At 45.2% G+C, this 15,661-nt stretch overlaps 1 protein-coding gene across 1 annotated transcript in view; it reads right to left on the minus strand.

Annotated features, from left to right (window-relative positions):
• The window catches only part of otogl (otogelin-like), a 186,608-nt gene that overhangs the window by 39,143 nt on the left and 131,804 nt on the right, over positions 1–15,661 (minus strand). The window contains exons 33-35 of the mRNA XM_078221105.1: positions 14,072–14,151; positions 10,260–11,143; positions 7,083–7,176 (exon numbers count right to left, since the gene is read on the minus strand). Coding sequence (XP_078077231.1) covers positions 7,083–7,176; positions 10,260–11,143; positions 14,072–14,151 — 1,058 coding nt within the window. The remainder of the gene's footprint in view (positions 1–7,082; positions 7,177–10,259; positions 11,144–14,071; positions 14,152–15,661) is intronic.

Here is a 15,661-nt window from a genome sequence, read left to right on the forward strand (position 1 = left end):
CAGACATTTGTATCTTTTTCACGAAGTAAGAAGGTGGAAGAGAGAATGTCCGGGGTGCGTGGGGTCCTTAATTATGCTGGCTACTTTGCCGAGACAGCGGGAAGTGTAGACAGAGTCAATGGGTGGGAGGGCGGTTTGCATGAGGATTGGGCTACATTCACGACCTTTTGTAGTTCCTTGCGGTCTAGGGCAGAGCTGTAGCCATACCAAGCTGTGATACAACCAGAAAGAATGCTTTCTATGGTGCATCTTGGTTAAAAAATTGGAGAAATATGGTATACATAGTGAAGCGGTGTTTTATTATGATTGCTTTTTGTGCACTAAATGGATAATTTTCTTCTTCCTTTATCTGTGATCGTGTCTGCAGGCTCAGCAAAATGAAATATGGATGAAGGTCCGTTGTGTTAAGTTCCTATCCACACAATACCCTACATATGCCACTATTTTCCAAGGCTGCCCACAATATTGTTCTGTGCTTGGAGTACAGAACCTGGACTGACTTCAATTTGCTCTTTATACAATCATTGGACCCTCCAGTTGTAAGATGGCTGAAAAAGGCAACACATAGGATCTGGGCCAGGCTCTCTGGATTAGAGTGGATTATTTTGGGGAATCCATGGGCAGCTTGAAGATTGAAGGAAAGGCAAAGATCGAAGCTTAGAATCATAGAACTCTACAGTGCAGAAGGAGGCCATTCAGCCCATCAAGTCTGCACCAAGCACAATCCCACCCAGGCCCTACCCCCATAACCCCAGGCATTTACCCTAGCTAGTCTCCCTGACATGAAGGGTCAATTTAGCATGGCCAATCCACCTAACCCACACATCTTTGGGCTGTGGGGGGAAACTGGAGCACCCGGAGGAAACCCACGCAGACACGGGGAGAATGTGCAAACTTCACACAGACAGTGACCCGAGGCCGGGAATCAAACCTGGGTCCCTGGCGCTGTAAGGCAGCAGTGCTAACCACTATGCCGCTTGGTGGTATATCACCTCCGGTAAAGCCGCAGGACTCTCAGGGAACAGCTAAAGTCCCCGGCTGGGATCCTCTGAACTCATCCGCGGCTGGGATTCTCCAGTCCCGCTGCTGTGAATAGAGATTTGGCTGAGCGCCAAATTCTCTGTCCTTGTTTGACAGAGGTGGCGGGGTGTACCGCATTGGAGAATCCCAGCCCTTGATTCCATTGTCCAAGAGGTCAGTTACAGGCCTCACATCTGTGCTCCTGTTTGCTGCTTTTCATTTCAGCAAATGCCCAGTTAGGTGGCAGACTTGTACCTGGATCTTATCTGGAAAATGGAAGTGAAGCCCAGGACAGGAAATTCAGGGCGTCCAACCTCTGGAAGGTGCAACTGAACAGGCAACCCCAGAGGAAAATTTACCCTGAAATGTATTGACAAACACTATTGTCGCAAGGTCAGTTGAAGGCAAATGCTTGTGTGAAATCCTCTTCATACTGAAAAGTTTCAAATCTGTGATTTAAAAAGTTTCCATTTTACAGATCATCTGTACTGCATGTTGAGAAGCTTTTCTGGTTACTTCTCATTATGTACAGATTTGAAAGTAATAATCATTTTCTTGTTTTACACAATATACAATACTTTGTACAGAAACAAAATTTGCAGTTACTTTGAACATTTTCCTCCACTGGGGCATGCTTTTATTCAGGACAGTTTGAGCTTTTGGGAGGTAAATGGAAAATAGGACAATTGTCAATCACTTGGGTATATAATTTTCAATAATACAAGGGCAGCAAACAATTTTAACTGTGACGACGAACATTAGACAAAAAGAAGCAACAGCTTAGATGTGGTTAAGTAGACTGATGGTAATTTTCTAATGTTATTCCATTCTTGTAATCAAAGAACAAAGAACAATAAAGAACAGGAACAGGCCCTTCGGCCCTCCAAGCCTGCGCCGCTCATGTGCCCAACTAGACCATTCGTTTGTATCCCTCGATTCCCAGTCTGTTCATGTGGCTATCTAGATAAGTCTTAAACGATCCCAGCGTGTCCGCCTCAATCACCTTGCTTGGCAGTGCATTCCAGGCCTCCACCACCCTCTGTGTAAAATATGTCCCCCTGACATCTGTGTTGAACCTTGCCCCCCTCACCTTGAACCCGTGACCCCTTGTGTTCGTCACCTCCGACCTGGGAAAAAGCTTCACCCTATCTATGCCCTTCATAATTTTATACACCTCTATTAGGTCGCCCTTCATCCTCCGTCTTTCCAGGGAGAACAACCCCAGTTTACCCAATCTCTCCTCATAGCTAAGACTCTCCAGACCAGGCAACATCCTGGTAAACCTTTTCTGTACTCTCTCCAAAGCCTCCACATCCTTCTGGTAGTGTGGCGACCAGAACTGGATGCAGTATTCCAAATGTGGCCTAACCAACGTTCTATACAGTTGCAACATCATATGCCAACTTTTATATTCTATGCCCCGTCCAATAAAGGCAAGTAGATAAGGTTGTTAAGAAGGCATATGGTGTCTTGGCGTTTATTGGTAGGGGGATTGAATTTAGGAGTCGTAGCGTTATGTTGCAACTGTACACAACTCTGGTGCGGCCGCACTTGGAGTACTGTGTGCAGTTCTGGTCCCCACATTACAGGAAGGATGTGGAGGCTTTGGAGAGGGTGCAGAGGAGGTTTACCAGGATGTTGCCTGGTATGGAGGGGAGATCCTATGAGGAGAGGCTGAGGGATTTGGGATTGTTTTCGCTGGAAAGGCGGCGGCTAAGAGGGGATCTTATTGAAACATATAAGATGATTAGAGGTTTAGATAGGGTGGATAGTGATAGCCTTTTTCCTCTGATGGAGAAATCCAGCACGAGGGGGCATGGCTTTAAATTGAGGGGGGGTAGTTATAGAACCGATGTCAGGGGTAGGTTCTTTACCCAGAGGGTGGTGAGGGATTGGAATGCCCTGCCAGCATCAGTAGTAAATGCGCCTAGTTTGGGGGCGTTTAAGAGATCCGTAGATAGGTTCATGGACGAAAAGAAATTGGTTTAGGTTGGAGGGTCACAGTTTTTTTTTTTAACTGGTCGGTGCAACATCGTGGGCCGAAGGGCCTGTTCTGCGCTGTAATGTTCTATGTTCTATGTTCTATATGCCTTCTTGACCACCCTCTCCACTTGTGCTGCCACCTTTAAGGATCTGTGGACTTGTACACCCAGGTCCCTCTGTGTGTCTATACTCCTGATGGTTCTGCCATTTATTGTATAGCTCCTCCTTACATTAGATCTACTGAAATGCATCACTTCGCATTTATCTGGATTAAATTCCATCTGCCATTTCTCCGCCCAATGTTCCAGCTTATCTATATCCTGCTGTGTTCTCTGACAATGTTCATCACTATCTGCCACTCCAGCAATCTTTGTGTCGTCCACAAACTTACTGATCACACCAGCTACATCTTTCTCCAAATCATTTATATATATCACAAACAGCAGAGGTCCCAGTACAGAGCCCTGCGGAACACCACTAGTCACAGACCTCCAACCGGAAAAAGACTTCTCCACTGTTACCCTCTGTCTTCTATGGCTATGCCAGTTCTCCACCCATCTAGCTAGCTCACCTTTTATCCCGTGAGATTTAACCTTTTGCACCAGCCTGCCATGAGGGACCTTGTCAAACGCTTTACTAAAATCCATATAGACAACATCCACGGCCCTTACCTCGTCAATTGTTTTTGTCACCTCCTCAAAAAACTCAACCAAATTTGTGAGGCATGATCTCCTTCGTACAAAACCATGCTGTCTATCGCTAATGAGATTATTCAGTTCTAAATGCGCATATATCCTATCTCTAAGAATCTTCTCCAACAATTTCCCTATCACGGACGTCAAGCTCACCGGCCTATAATTAACCGGGTTATCCTTGCTACCCTTCTTAAATAACAGGACCACATTTGCTATCCTCCAATCCTCTAGGACCTCACCTGTGTCCAGTGAAGAGACAAAGATTTCTGTTAGAGGCCCAGCAATTTCATCTCTTGCCTCCCTGAGGAGTCTAGGATAGATGCCATCTGGCCCTGGGGATTTGTCTGTCTTAATGTTTCCTAAAAAACCTAACACTTCCTCTCTTGTAATTGAGATTTTTTCTAACGGGTCAACACATCTCTCTGAGACAATACCAGTCAACATGTCCCTCTCCTTTGTGAATACTGATGCAAAGTATTTGTTTAAGATCTCTCATACTTCCTTTGGTTCTAAGCATAATTCCCCTCCTTTGTCCCTGGGAGGTCCAATTCTTTCCCTAACAACCCTCTTGTTCCTAACGTATGTATAAAATGCCTTAGGATTCTCCTTAATCCTGTCTGCCAAGGACATTTCGTGACCCCTTTTTGCCCTTCTAACTCCCTGTTTGAGTTCTTTTCTACTTTCTCTGTATTCCTCCAGTGCTCCATCTGTTTTTAGCTGCCTAGACCTCATGGATGCCTCATGTATGCCATAATCGTAAGCAATTTGAAGCCCCCAGCTAAACACAGAATTTGAAATTACATTTTTCTATACATTTCTGGGATATGGGTGTTTCTGGCAAGGCCAGTATTTACTGCACATCTCTAATTGTCATTGAGAAGGTAGCGGTAAGCTGTCATCTTAAACTGCTGCAGACTGTGTGGTGCAGCTACACCCACAGTGCATTTAGGGAAGAGTTTGACTTTGTAACGCCAATGTTATCCTAAGTCAGGATGGTGTATGAGTTGGGGGAAAAGTTCAGGGTTCCCATGTGCCTAATGCCCTTGTGTTTCTATGTAGTAGAGTTTACGAGTGTGGGAGGCGCTGTCAAAGGAGCCTTAGCAAGGTGCTGCATTGCATCGCGTAGATAGTACATATTTTGTCATGGTGCCAGTGGTGGAGGGAGCCAATGCCTAAGGTGGTGGAAAGCACAAATCAAGCAGGATGTTGCGTCCTGAATGGTGTTGAGCTTCTTGCATGTCGTTGGACCTGCACTCATCCAGACAAGTGGAGAGTATTCCAACACACTCCTAACTGGTGCTTTGTAGATGGTGGAAAGGCTTCTGAGGAGTCAGAAGGTGAGCAGAATGCCCACTTTCTGACCTGCTCTGCTCGCCACAGTATTTATGTGGCAGTTGGGTTTCTGGTCAGTGGTAACCTCCAGGATGTTGGTGTTGGGGATTCAGCGATGGTAATGTTGTTGAATGTCAAAGCAGGTGGTTACACTTTCTCTTGATGGAGATAGTCATTGTCTGGCACATGTCTTGTATTCATTAAAACAGGTATTAGAAATCAGTAGAGTATTATTGGAATAGAAATAATAGAGGTTGATTGGGTGTTGTACTTATTTAGAAGCTAATTAAAGTTGCTAACTTTAGTACAATTTGAATGTTTTAAAAATCTGCCATTTCTGTATTCAACAGTAGATGAAGATTGTGCTGTCATTGGTAAATATATTATTTTGATGTATCTGTCATAGAAAACCACAGGACAGGCCAAAAGTAACAATTATTCAGTCACTTTCCCATTAAGAAATTCGCCTGTTTCTGTAAAGTGTCACAATTATGTGCAAAACCTCATCTTATATAACTTCAGGAGTATTATTTAGAGAGCAGGAATGGGTGGAATTTACAGCTGGTAAAGAAAAAAAGTGGACCTGGCACCAGTATTGGGAGAGTGGGAGCTGTATCATTGAGACAGTCTTCACCTGAATTGTGTTTGGATCAGTGTTAAACTAAATAGTGGGGTAAGGGATCAAGTGGGGGAAGCTGTGATGAGTTAAAGGGAGGGGACAAAGAAAGAGAGCAAGTTACCAATAAAGGTAATGATAATCAGAGTATGACAATAAGGGACATACTGTACAAACTAAGGAATAAGTGAGCAGATAAGGTTAAAGGTTGCAAAAATAGTAATTATATCTGAATGTGCATTGTATTCATAACAAAACAAATGAATTGTCAACTCAAATAGAATTAAATATTTATGTTCCGATAGCCATTACAGAGACATGGCTGCAAGATGACAAAGGCTGGGACCTGAATATTCAAGGGTACATGACATTTTGGAAGGCCATGAAGCTAGGGAATGGTGGAGGGGTGGCTCTGTTAATTAAGAATGATATTTGTGCAATAGAGAGAAATAACCTTCGTTCTAAAGTTCAAGATGTAGGGCGGAATTTTCCTGTCCCTCCCGCCACAGGAATTGTAGCGGGCAGGGGGCGCATCATGCAAAGATCCGGTGACCTCGGGTGGGATTTTCTGGTCTTGGGGTGAGCGCGGCCAGAAAATCCCGCCCCTAGAATCAGTTTTGGTTGAGGTAAGAAAAGTCATTTGCGGGAGTCGTTTATCAGTCCCCCTCTAATAGTTACCACACTGTAGGATTCGGAAGAAGTAATTGGACTTTGAGGAAGGTATGGTGATAATCACGAGGAAAGGTTGGACAGGTTGGGCCTGTATCCATTGAAATGTAGAATAATGAGAGGTAAGTTCATTGAAATGCATACGATCCTGCAGAGACTTGACAGAGTGCATGCTGAAAGGACGTTTCCCCTTGTGGAAGAGTAGAACTAGCAGACGCAGTTTAAAAATAAGGGATCTCTCATTTAAGATTTCAATGATTTTTTTTTCTCTCAAAAAGCCTGTGAAATTCTCTTCCCCAGTGAGCAGTGGAGGCCGTTTCATTGAATATTTTTAAAGCAGAATGATATAGATTCTTGACTAACAAGGAAGTCAAAGAGTACAGGGGAGTGGGCAGGTAAGTGGAATTGAGGCTACAATCAGATGAGCCTTGATCTTATCAAGTGACGAAGCACCCTCAAGGGGCCGGATGGTGTATTCCTGTTCCTAATTCATACGTTTGTACATTTGAATGTAAGAGTTGCGGAAAATAAAAGCAGGAAAAGACCACAAACAGAATCAGAGTTAGTACAATCTAAAAAGATTCCAAGCGGAGCAGGCATGTGGAAAATAAATGCCAGGAACAAATGTACCTCTTTGTTTTACATTCAATTTGTGTGTTCCCACTTTGGCATCTTATTATGTGTAATACATTTTTCCTTAATCAGAAGAATAACAATGCTAACGGTTCATTAATATGATGCAACACAAAGATGAAACAGATACTCACATGGACACTCCCACCGTGGACAGCACCTGTCATTGTTTATTTGGACAGGCATTCCCAGAAATCCACAACTTGGCTTAGTCATATTAAAAGGGCACTGGAAAAAATAATTTATAAAATAAAAAATATGGGTCAAAAGATATACAAAATGTATAAGATATAAAAATGCGTGAGTGTGAATTGTTTGATTAGATTTTTTTTCTGAGCCATTCCTTTGTCTATTGCAAAATTTAATGTTTTGTTCTCAATACAAATCAGGATTTTAGAAATAATCATGGGATTTTGTTCCAAGAGGTTACTGCCACAAGGAAGCAATTGAATTGTAACAATCTTTGTTTCAGTGATCAAGAGAAACTTAAGACCTTATGGAAATAATAGTAAAATGAGATAAAGGAACTTTGTTCCCATATTTGATTAAGTCTTTCACACTGTATATTTGTTTTACCAAACCAAAAACACTGATAAATGTAAATCTAATCACACAAGAGCATAGGAACACTGTATATCTAAGAGTAACTGAGTCCCTCACTGCAAAATCTCCAGGAGCCTAGCCTTCGCATGGTCCTCGGTGTAGCGGTCTTGTGGCGCAGTGGGTAGCACCCTTGCCTCTCAGCCAGACAGTCTGGGTTCAAGTCCCACCCCAGGACTTGATGGCCAAGGAAGATGTGTTCATAACACACCCAAGCAGGTTGAGTGTCAATCTGCAAATCCTTCCAACATGCCAATGGCTGGCGGTAAGAGCGGGAGAGACCTCTGGTCAGCCATGCTTGATGTGGAGTGGCATCCCTCAAGCCAGAAGCCTCCGGCAACATGCTAGCAAACTGTTCCAGGAATAACTAACTATGGAAACAGACAAAAGTCTACCCCAATGCACCACTAGGCTTGGGAAAAGAGTTGGAATTGTCCTAGGTAGTTGTGAGTCAAGATCCATCGCGAAAATCAGGCCTACATCTGTCATTGCAAGGTAAAATTAACATTGCAAAGATTAATACAATGTCACAGCAAAAAAGAGGGACATTATAAAACTGCAACATAAGTTCTGCATTTCTATTATTTGGCACTAGATACAAAGTTGGTTATGGATTGGTTATTAGATTTTTAACTTGCCAACCAAATAACTTGCTCTGGACAGGCAGCATTGGAAGCATTGGATTGCCTTATCTGCCACTTGGCACTCAAAATTTTAGCTAAGACTTACTGAGCAGAGAAAAAGATGTTTGGAAACAGCCTTAACTGAGAATAAAAGATCCATCTGGAGATAGCGTTAGTTTAGAAGATGGGAAATTTTTAGCTGAGGTCAGAATCGTGAGGCCAAGAATGTTAACAAATAAAGGGTGGAATATAGATAAATATTGGCAATTGGTTAGACTTCTGAGAGACATTAAGAAATTGTTTATTTAGTTTTTTTATAAAGCACAAAGATCAAGGGCCAGAATCTTACCACCGTTCACGCCGGTGGCATTTTCCCATCCCATCGCAGTGAACGGGATTTGGCTGCCCGCCAAATTTGCTGCAGCGGGAGCACGGCAGGAAAGATAGGTAAGCTTGGGCCCAAGATCTTTGTGATTCAGCCATTACAACAGAAAGACTTTGGATATTGTATGGATCAAGGCCATATAGCAGATACCGGAATCATTGACAAAGTAATAGATAAAGGGTTGGCCAAGTGTTTAATTCTGAAACTGATATTTTCCCTAATACTGTGCTGTTCATTAATTTCTGTCGCAGGACCCAATGTCATTCATTGTGGTGATTTAGTTTCTATCTCGTGAATGAATGGGAAAAAATATTTAATGATTAACTGGATGATAAATTTTGAACCAAATCTGAATCCATCGAATAAGAAACTCTCCATTGAAAACAGTCACAAAAATAAAGTTGATATCATTGAATAGCAATATGCCACATGCCTCCATCTGTAGCAATTTCTTACGTCATTCAAGGTAGACCTCCAACCTGTCTGTTACTTCGATTTGTACAGATATCTCTTAAGAAAGAAACAGCAGTTTCCCACTATAAATGACAAAGTGGTTTTCTAATATCCAGGTCTATAATGCCATTGTTAACTGGCATCAAATATGCCTATTCTGATGAGGTAATTTACATACTTCTGTCCAGGCTACTAGATGGAATATCATGCATTGCTGGAGCACCAAACCTGAGGAAGCATAAAATGGCAGGGAAATATCCCCATTGCACAAGCTTCAGTAATGTTGATAGTAGCAGTTCAAAAAGAAGACCGCAACCTAGAATGTCTACTGATCCTCTTGTTCATAAAATCATAGAATCCCTACAGTGCAGAAGAGGCCATTTGGCCCATCGAGTCTGCACTGACTCTCTGGCAGAATATCTTACCCAGACTCTTTCCTCTGCCCTATCCCCATAAACCCCCCACATTTCCCATGGCTAACCTATCTAACCTACGCATCTTGGGACCATAAGACATAGGAGCAGAATTAGGCCACTCGGTCCATTGAGTTTGCTCTGCCATTCAATCATCCCCATTCTCCTGCCTTTTCCCCATAACCCCTGATCCCCTTATTAATCAAGAACATATCTATCTCTGTCTTAAAGACACTCAATGACATGGCCTCCACAGCCTTCTGCGGCAAAGAGTTCCACATTAAGGGACACTAAGGGGCAGCTTAGCATGGCCAATCCACCTAACCTACACATCTTTGGACTGTGGGAGGAAACCGGAGCACCCAGAGAAAACCCACGCAGACACAGGGAGAGCGTGCAAACTCCACACAGGCAGTCACCCATGGCTGGGATCGAACCCAAGTCCCTGGCATTGTGAGGCAGTGGTGCTAACCACTGTGCCCCCTAGAGGCTTAATGATGGTAACTGGTTGGGAGGAGGATGAACCATGTCGGGTAGGTTGAAGGGAAACACACAGGCCTGATTTTACCAGCACACCCGCCCAAGGCTCGTAGGATCGCGCCTGAGGCCAAAGGAGAATGCTATTCTGCGAACCCGGGGCAGGTGTGCCGGTAACATTCCGGCCACAAAGTAAATGCAATAAAGAATGGATCAACCAAATGATGTATTCGCAAGCTTTTAACCTGAAATTCCAAGTTCAATCAAATTTTCCCAATTTTAACTCTTAAATTGAGATTTTTTATTTGTCATTTTGTAAGCTCTGTTTAAGGAGGAAAAGTAAGTTAAAACTGATCCTACTATGCATTGTGGTGGTGTCACAGATGGAGCTGCAGATTGAGAATAAGAGGGCGCAGTTGAGATACCAAATGGAAATGCAGTTTCTGGTTGAGGGCTGGTTGTAGCAGCAGAAGTGGCTGAGGTCAGGTTCGAAGGAAAAGTCTGCGATGCAGAGGATGCTTCTGACGTGGTTTTCTCCTGAACACTGGTAGCTGAGACAGAAACTGCAGTCGACAATGTGCGCTGCGTCGTCCCAGCTACCTCTGGAGTCAAGGTCGCTCTGGTTGTTGTCAATGGCGTAACAGAATGCCTTGCGACCTCTTCTGTTGATGTTTCTGCCTTTCCCACAGTTGTCCGTTGCAGTGTTGTGGTTTCAGTACTTTCAGTGGCGGATGTACTGTACTGAGTCTTTAATATTGCTGGCTGAGCAGTCGATACTGTAGCATGTGTTGAGTGAATAATCCCTTCAGATCTGTTGCTGGGAGCCATGGTCGAAAAAGCGCTACTTAACGCTGCACTTGAGGAAGACAGCATTTTTCCAGTTGTGTACACGGGAGTTCCAGATTGGATTGTAACTGCTGCCGTAGCACTTGTTGTCCTGGTGCTCCCAATGGAAGTTGTGGTGACCCTTACAGAACTTAAAACTGAAGGTTCTGTGGATGTAAAAGATGTTGTGTACGTTATTGGAGAGGTAGTTACTGGAGATATTGTGGTGACTGTTGTAACTGTTGGAGCAGCCGTCAGCGGAGTCGATGTCATGCTTGTATATTGGTCTGTAATGGTAGTTGTTGATTGTCCTGCTGTTGGAGTCAATGAGGTTGTGGGTGAACTGTAAGCCGCCTCTGTTGTCACGGCTGTTGTTGTTTGCTGTAGATAAGGTAAATCGGTTGCGGTGACGTTGATACCTGTCAGAAAATAAACCATTAAGATGTCATTCACAGATTTATGGGCCATGATTCCCCGAATCGGCTCAAAGTGCACAGGCCAACGGGAAAACCGGAGTGTTTCCCACTGGTGTTAACAGCGGCTGTGAGGTGGGTTTCTCCCACCTGATCGACGCCAATGCCCCCACCAGCCCGGCTGTTCATAGATTGGGCATCCCTTTTTAAAGAGAAGCCTGATCTCCGCACTGACAGACAGGCACCCCCCCTTCCCCCTCCATGACAGAAATGGTGTCCCTTCCCAGTGCTGACCTGGGGAGCAGCACCAACCGCTCAACACAGTGGTTAGCATTGCTGCCTCACAGCAGCAGGGACCCAGGTTCAATTCCGGCCTTGGGTCACTGTCTGTGTGGAGTTTGCACGTTCTCCCAGTGTCTGCGTGGGTTTCATCCGGTTGCTCCAGTTTCCTCCCACACTCCAAAGGTGTGTGGGTTAGGTAGATTGGCCAAGGTAAATTGCCCCTTAGTGTCCAAAGGTGTGTAGTCTAGGTGGATTAGCCATGGAAAGGCGCAGGGTTATGGGGATAGGGCAGGGGAGTGGGCCTGGTGCAGACTTGGTGGGCTGAGTGGTCTCTTCTGCATTGTTGGGATTCTATGGTTTAACTGTGGGATTCTATGGTCTAATCACAGAGGGACATCCTCCAGCATGGGGTCACACCCCCAGCACACCACACAGTATGAGGGTGGCCCAACACCACACTGTCCCCAAGCCAAAGGCCTGTTGCACCCCTTCACAAGAGAGACACTTCCAGATGTACCCCTCTCATGACCCCCCTCCCTCAGGACTTTCCCTTCCCCAACAGGATCCCCCATGGACCCCAGGTCGAAGGTCTACCCTGACCTGGTGACTTGTACTCCAAGGGGGGGGGGGTCAAAGAGGTAAGTGCAGTGCCCATGTGCCATGGGAATTGGGGGTGTTCGTGCTGGGGACAAGCAGCTGCTTGTGGTCATAGCTGCAGGCAACTTCAAAAGCAACTAAGTGCTTTCAGTTCCTGAAACATTGCAGTTAGGAACAATGGGGGTACTTGAGATGCATTCAACTGTGAAGGGAAAGATCAACAAAAAAAGCTGACATGCTGGCTGGACCTTTACCACCCTGCCCGCCACGGGAATCGGAGTGGCCGAGGAGTGGACAGCGGAAAGGTCCGTTGACCTCACTTGCCCCAATGGACTGTCAATCAAAGGATCAAAGGTGAGTTAAAAGGACTGGACTTAAACTGGATGGCAACAAATTCTTTCAAAGGGTTTGAATGGGTTTCAAAGGCTTTTTTGTTTTCTATGAAGGCTCAGAGAGTTGAAATAAATGCTGTGTTAAAAGAAAGGGGCTGAGTGAGCAGCAGTGGAGCAGGGAAATCCTCCCCCCTCTCTGCCCCCAACAGTGAAAGTGATTAACTTCTATCAGTCAGAGGACTTGAAAGGGATCTTCTTACAGCTGCAGCTTCTTAGAAAGAGAAATGGGAATCCCTTTGGCAAAATTGAGCGCTGTTGGGATTTGGAAGCCTGCCAGGCATTCAGGGGGCACGGAGATTAAAGTGACCAGGCCACTTCAAAATTTTCATAGTCTACAGACCACAATGAAGAATTTGATCAGAGAGATGCATGAAATCAGCATGCCAAGAGTGAATTTCAGGTTTCAGAGGGCTGGAAGGGACAGTCCAGCCACAAGACTCCCATCCTGGGGAAAGTGCTGAGGTCCCCAGCCTGAACCTCCCTGCCCCCCAACTCCCAGGACCCTTGGGGAACCCTTCTTCTGCAGCCTCTGTGTCAGAGAGGCAAATGAGCACTGCACTTACCTCCTTGACCCGCCCCCCCTTGGGTTCCACCGCGCCAGGTTCACGATACTCATGACCAGCACCGGATCCTGGCGGGGCAGGATCCGGTGCTGGTCATGAGTATCGTGAACCTGGAGGAGGTGGGTGAATGGCGGGGCAGGGCTATGAACTGAGTTTGAAGCCCACTAATTATATTCAAATTGGTAGTTTTGTATAATCAACGGGTGGGAACCTGATTGGGGCTGGTGGGGCAGGCCGGGTGAATGGTGATGGGTGGCATACCCATTTTAGCCCAAACACCCCATGTCGGGATTCTACTGCTTCTATTGAAGTTGACATTGGCCAAAATTTCCCGGTTGCGGAAGGTGCGAGCCATGGAAACAGCCATTGACATTGGTGAGACAGGAGACCTTATTGTCAGCCAATAGTGGCCTCCTCCACAGCTTCAAAGCACCCCACCGGAGTTGGGGGGGGAGGTTGGAAAATTCTATCCATTGTTTCTCTTCACACGTTGCTAGAAGAAGAAGCTGAGTACTATTAGGTGGAATGTTCTTGTCCTGCCTGCCACGGGAATCGTAGCGGGCGGGACATGGTCCGTGCAAAGGTCCATTGACCTCGGGTGGGATTTTCCAGTCTTGGGGCGAGTGCGGCCGGAAAATCCCAGCCATTGTTCTTTTCCATATACTGGTTATGAATCTAGGGCCTTAGGATAGGCTCTGATTAAATGTGTACTTTCGGATGTAATCACTTTTAACTGAAGTCATTAATTTATTTAGACGAAACAACTAAATTTAGTACATCTCCATTGTTTGATATTTACCAGTATCATTTCACTGATTAGAATTCCTAATATTGACCACAACATAAGAAAAATAATAACTACTGGCTCCGTAGTCTCTACTCAAAAGTAAAATGACATTGGACATGTGAACACCTTCAATGAAATCGGAGGTAAGGGCTGGTGTTAATTTTCAAAGCATTAATGTTAAGCTACAAATTAACAGACCTAGAGATGCTAAATATTTACTCCTGCTTCTCCTCATGGCGTGTCCGTCTCTCAACTTGGTCAACAATAAAGAAGGAGTTTAAAAACTTGAAAGTAAACAAACTGAGGCACTCACAGTCCTCTAGGTGAACACATCGGTGGGTGACTTCATCAAGAAGCATGTTCTTCGGGCAATGTGCCATACATCCTTCTACCCTGAGTGAGGAAAATAGAAAGGCTTATTTCTGCTTCCTTATAGTCTGCCACCCCCTCCGCCCCCTCCCCCCCCCCCCACCCCCCCAAACCCCCCCACCCGCCCCAAGTTCTCCTTGGCGTCTCTGAGCCATGCTTCAACTCGGGTTGAGGGATATCCGTTTACAAGCCTCTCCCAGTCACCTGCCACTATAAGGGATGGTGTCTCCAGCCATGTTCTCGTCCATGGGAACGGCACCTTGGCACCTGGGGTGGTACGGTGGCACACTGGTTAGCACTGCTGCCTCACAGCTCCAGGAATCCAGGTTCGATTCCCGTCTTGGTTCACTGTCTGTGTGGAGTTTGCACATTCGCCCCATGTCTGCCTGGGTTTCCTCCGGGTGCTCTGGTTTCCTCCCACATTCTGAAAGACGTGCTGGTTAGATGCATTGGCCCGAACAGGGGCCGGAGTGTGGCGACTAGGGGAATTCCACAGTAACTTAATTGCAGTGTTAATGTAAGCCTACTTGTGACACTAATAAATAAAATTTAAACTTACGACATCACACTGTGTGTGCTTGAGCTTGCCCCTGCCAGCAACTTAGTTTTGTAAAGATTGGGAGACAACTTTAAAGGGCTCTCCAGCACAGACAAATAAAACAGAACACCTGCACACGCATCCCACCATGCTACATCCCTCTGCAACTGCGACCCACCCCACCCCCCACCCCCTCACTATCCCCAGCCCCCGAGCAAAGCCCTCTGGCAGTGCCTGAGCATCACCCTCAGGTGAGAGCGATACACTCACCTCAGCTCCTCCAGCGGGTTTGCCCACCAGCTGCATGTCATGGGACACCAGTTGTAACTCACGCCAGCGTGAGGAGGGATAATTTAACAGGAGGCGGTTATCAGGCCTGATAATTAGATACAAATTTATGATAATAGGCTCCCCAACATTGAATGTTGGGAATCCCGTTACATGCCTGCTGGGTAGAATCATGTCACATCTTTATGTTGGCGGGAAACGTGTTTGGGCCTCCTGCAGGATTTTCCATTCACGCCCGATGAGAACAGGGGTGGAAAATCCCAGCCAATGTGTCAGGTTGACACATTCCTGACCTGCGGAGTGTTCCCAACATTTTCTGCTGATATTTCCATCACCACTGTATTCCGCTTTAATGATGTTTAGTTTACTCTGTTATCCTTTTTAAACCGACAATTATAATTAATTAGGAGAGTATTGGATAATTGGATTTATATTTGAATGCACTGCAATACATTTTAGCCACTTCTATCATTGAGACTTGAACATGAAAGCGCCAGTAGCTTTAGCTGTTCTGCTGTGTCAATAGCTGCATATGATAACAAAGTCTGCCACCTGGTGGTGAGGTAACAAAGTCCAGGAAGGACAGAAAATCGTGGATAAAAGCACACTAATTGAGGAGGGTCAAGTAAGCTAAAGTTTTTAAGTTTAAGTTCATTTATTAGTGCCCAAGTTGGCTTACATTAACACTGCAATGAAGTTACTGTGAAA

This window comes from Mustelus asterias, chromosome 9 (assembly GCF_964213995.1).
Source record: "Mustelus asterias chromosome 9, sMusAst1.hap1.1, whole genome shotgun sequence".
Taxonomy (NCBI): domain Eukaryota; kingdom Metazoa; phylum Chordata; class Chondrichthyes; order Carcharhiniformes; family Triakidae; genus Mustelus; species Mustelus asterias.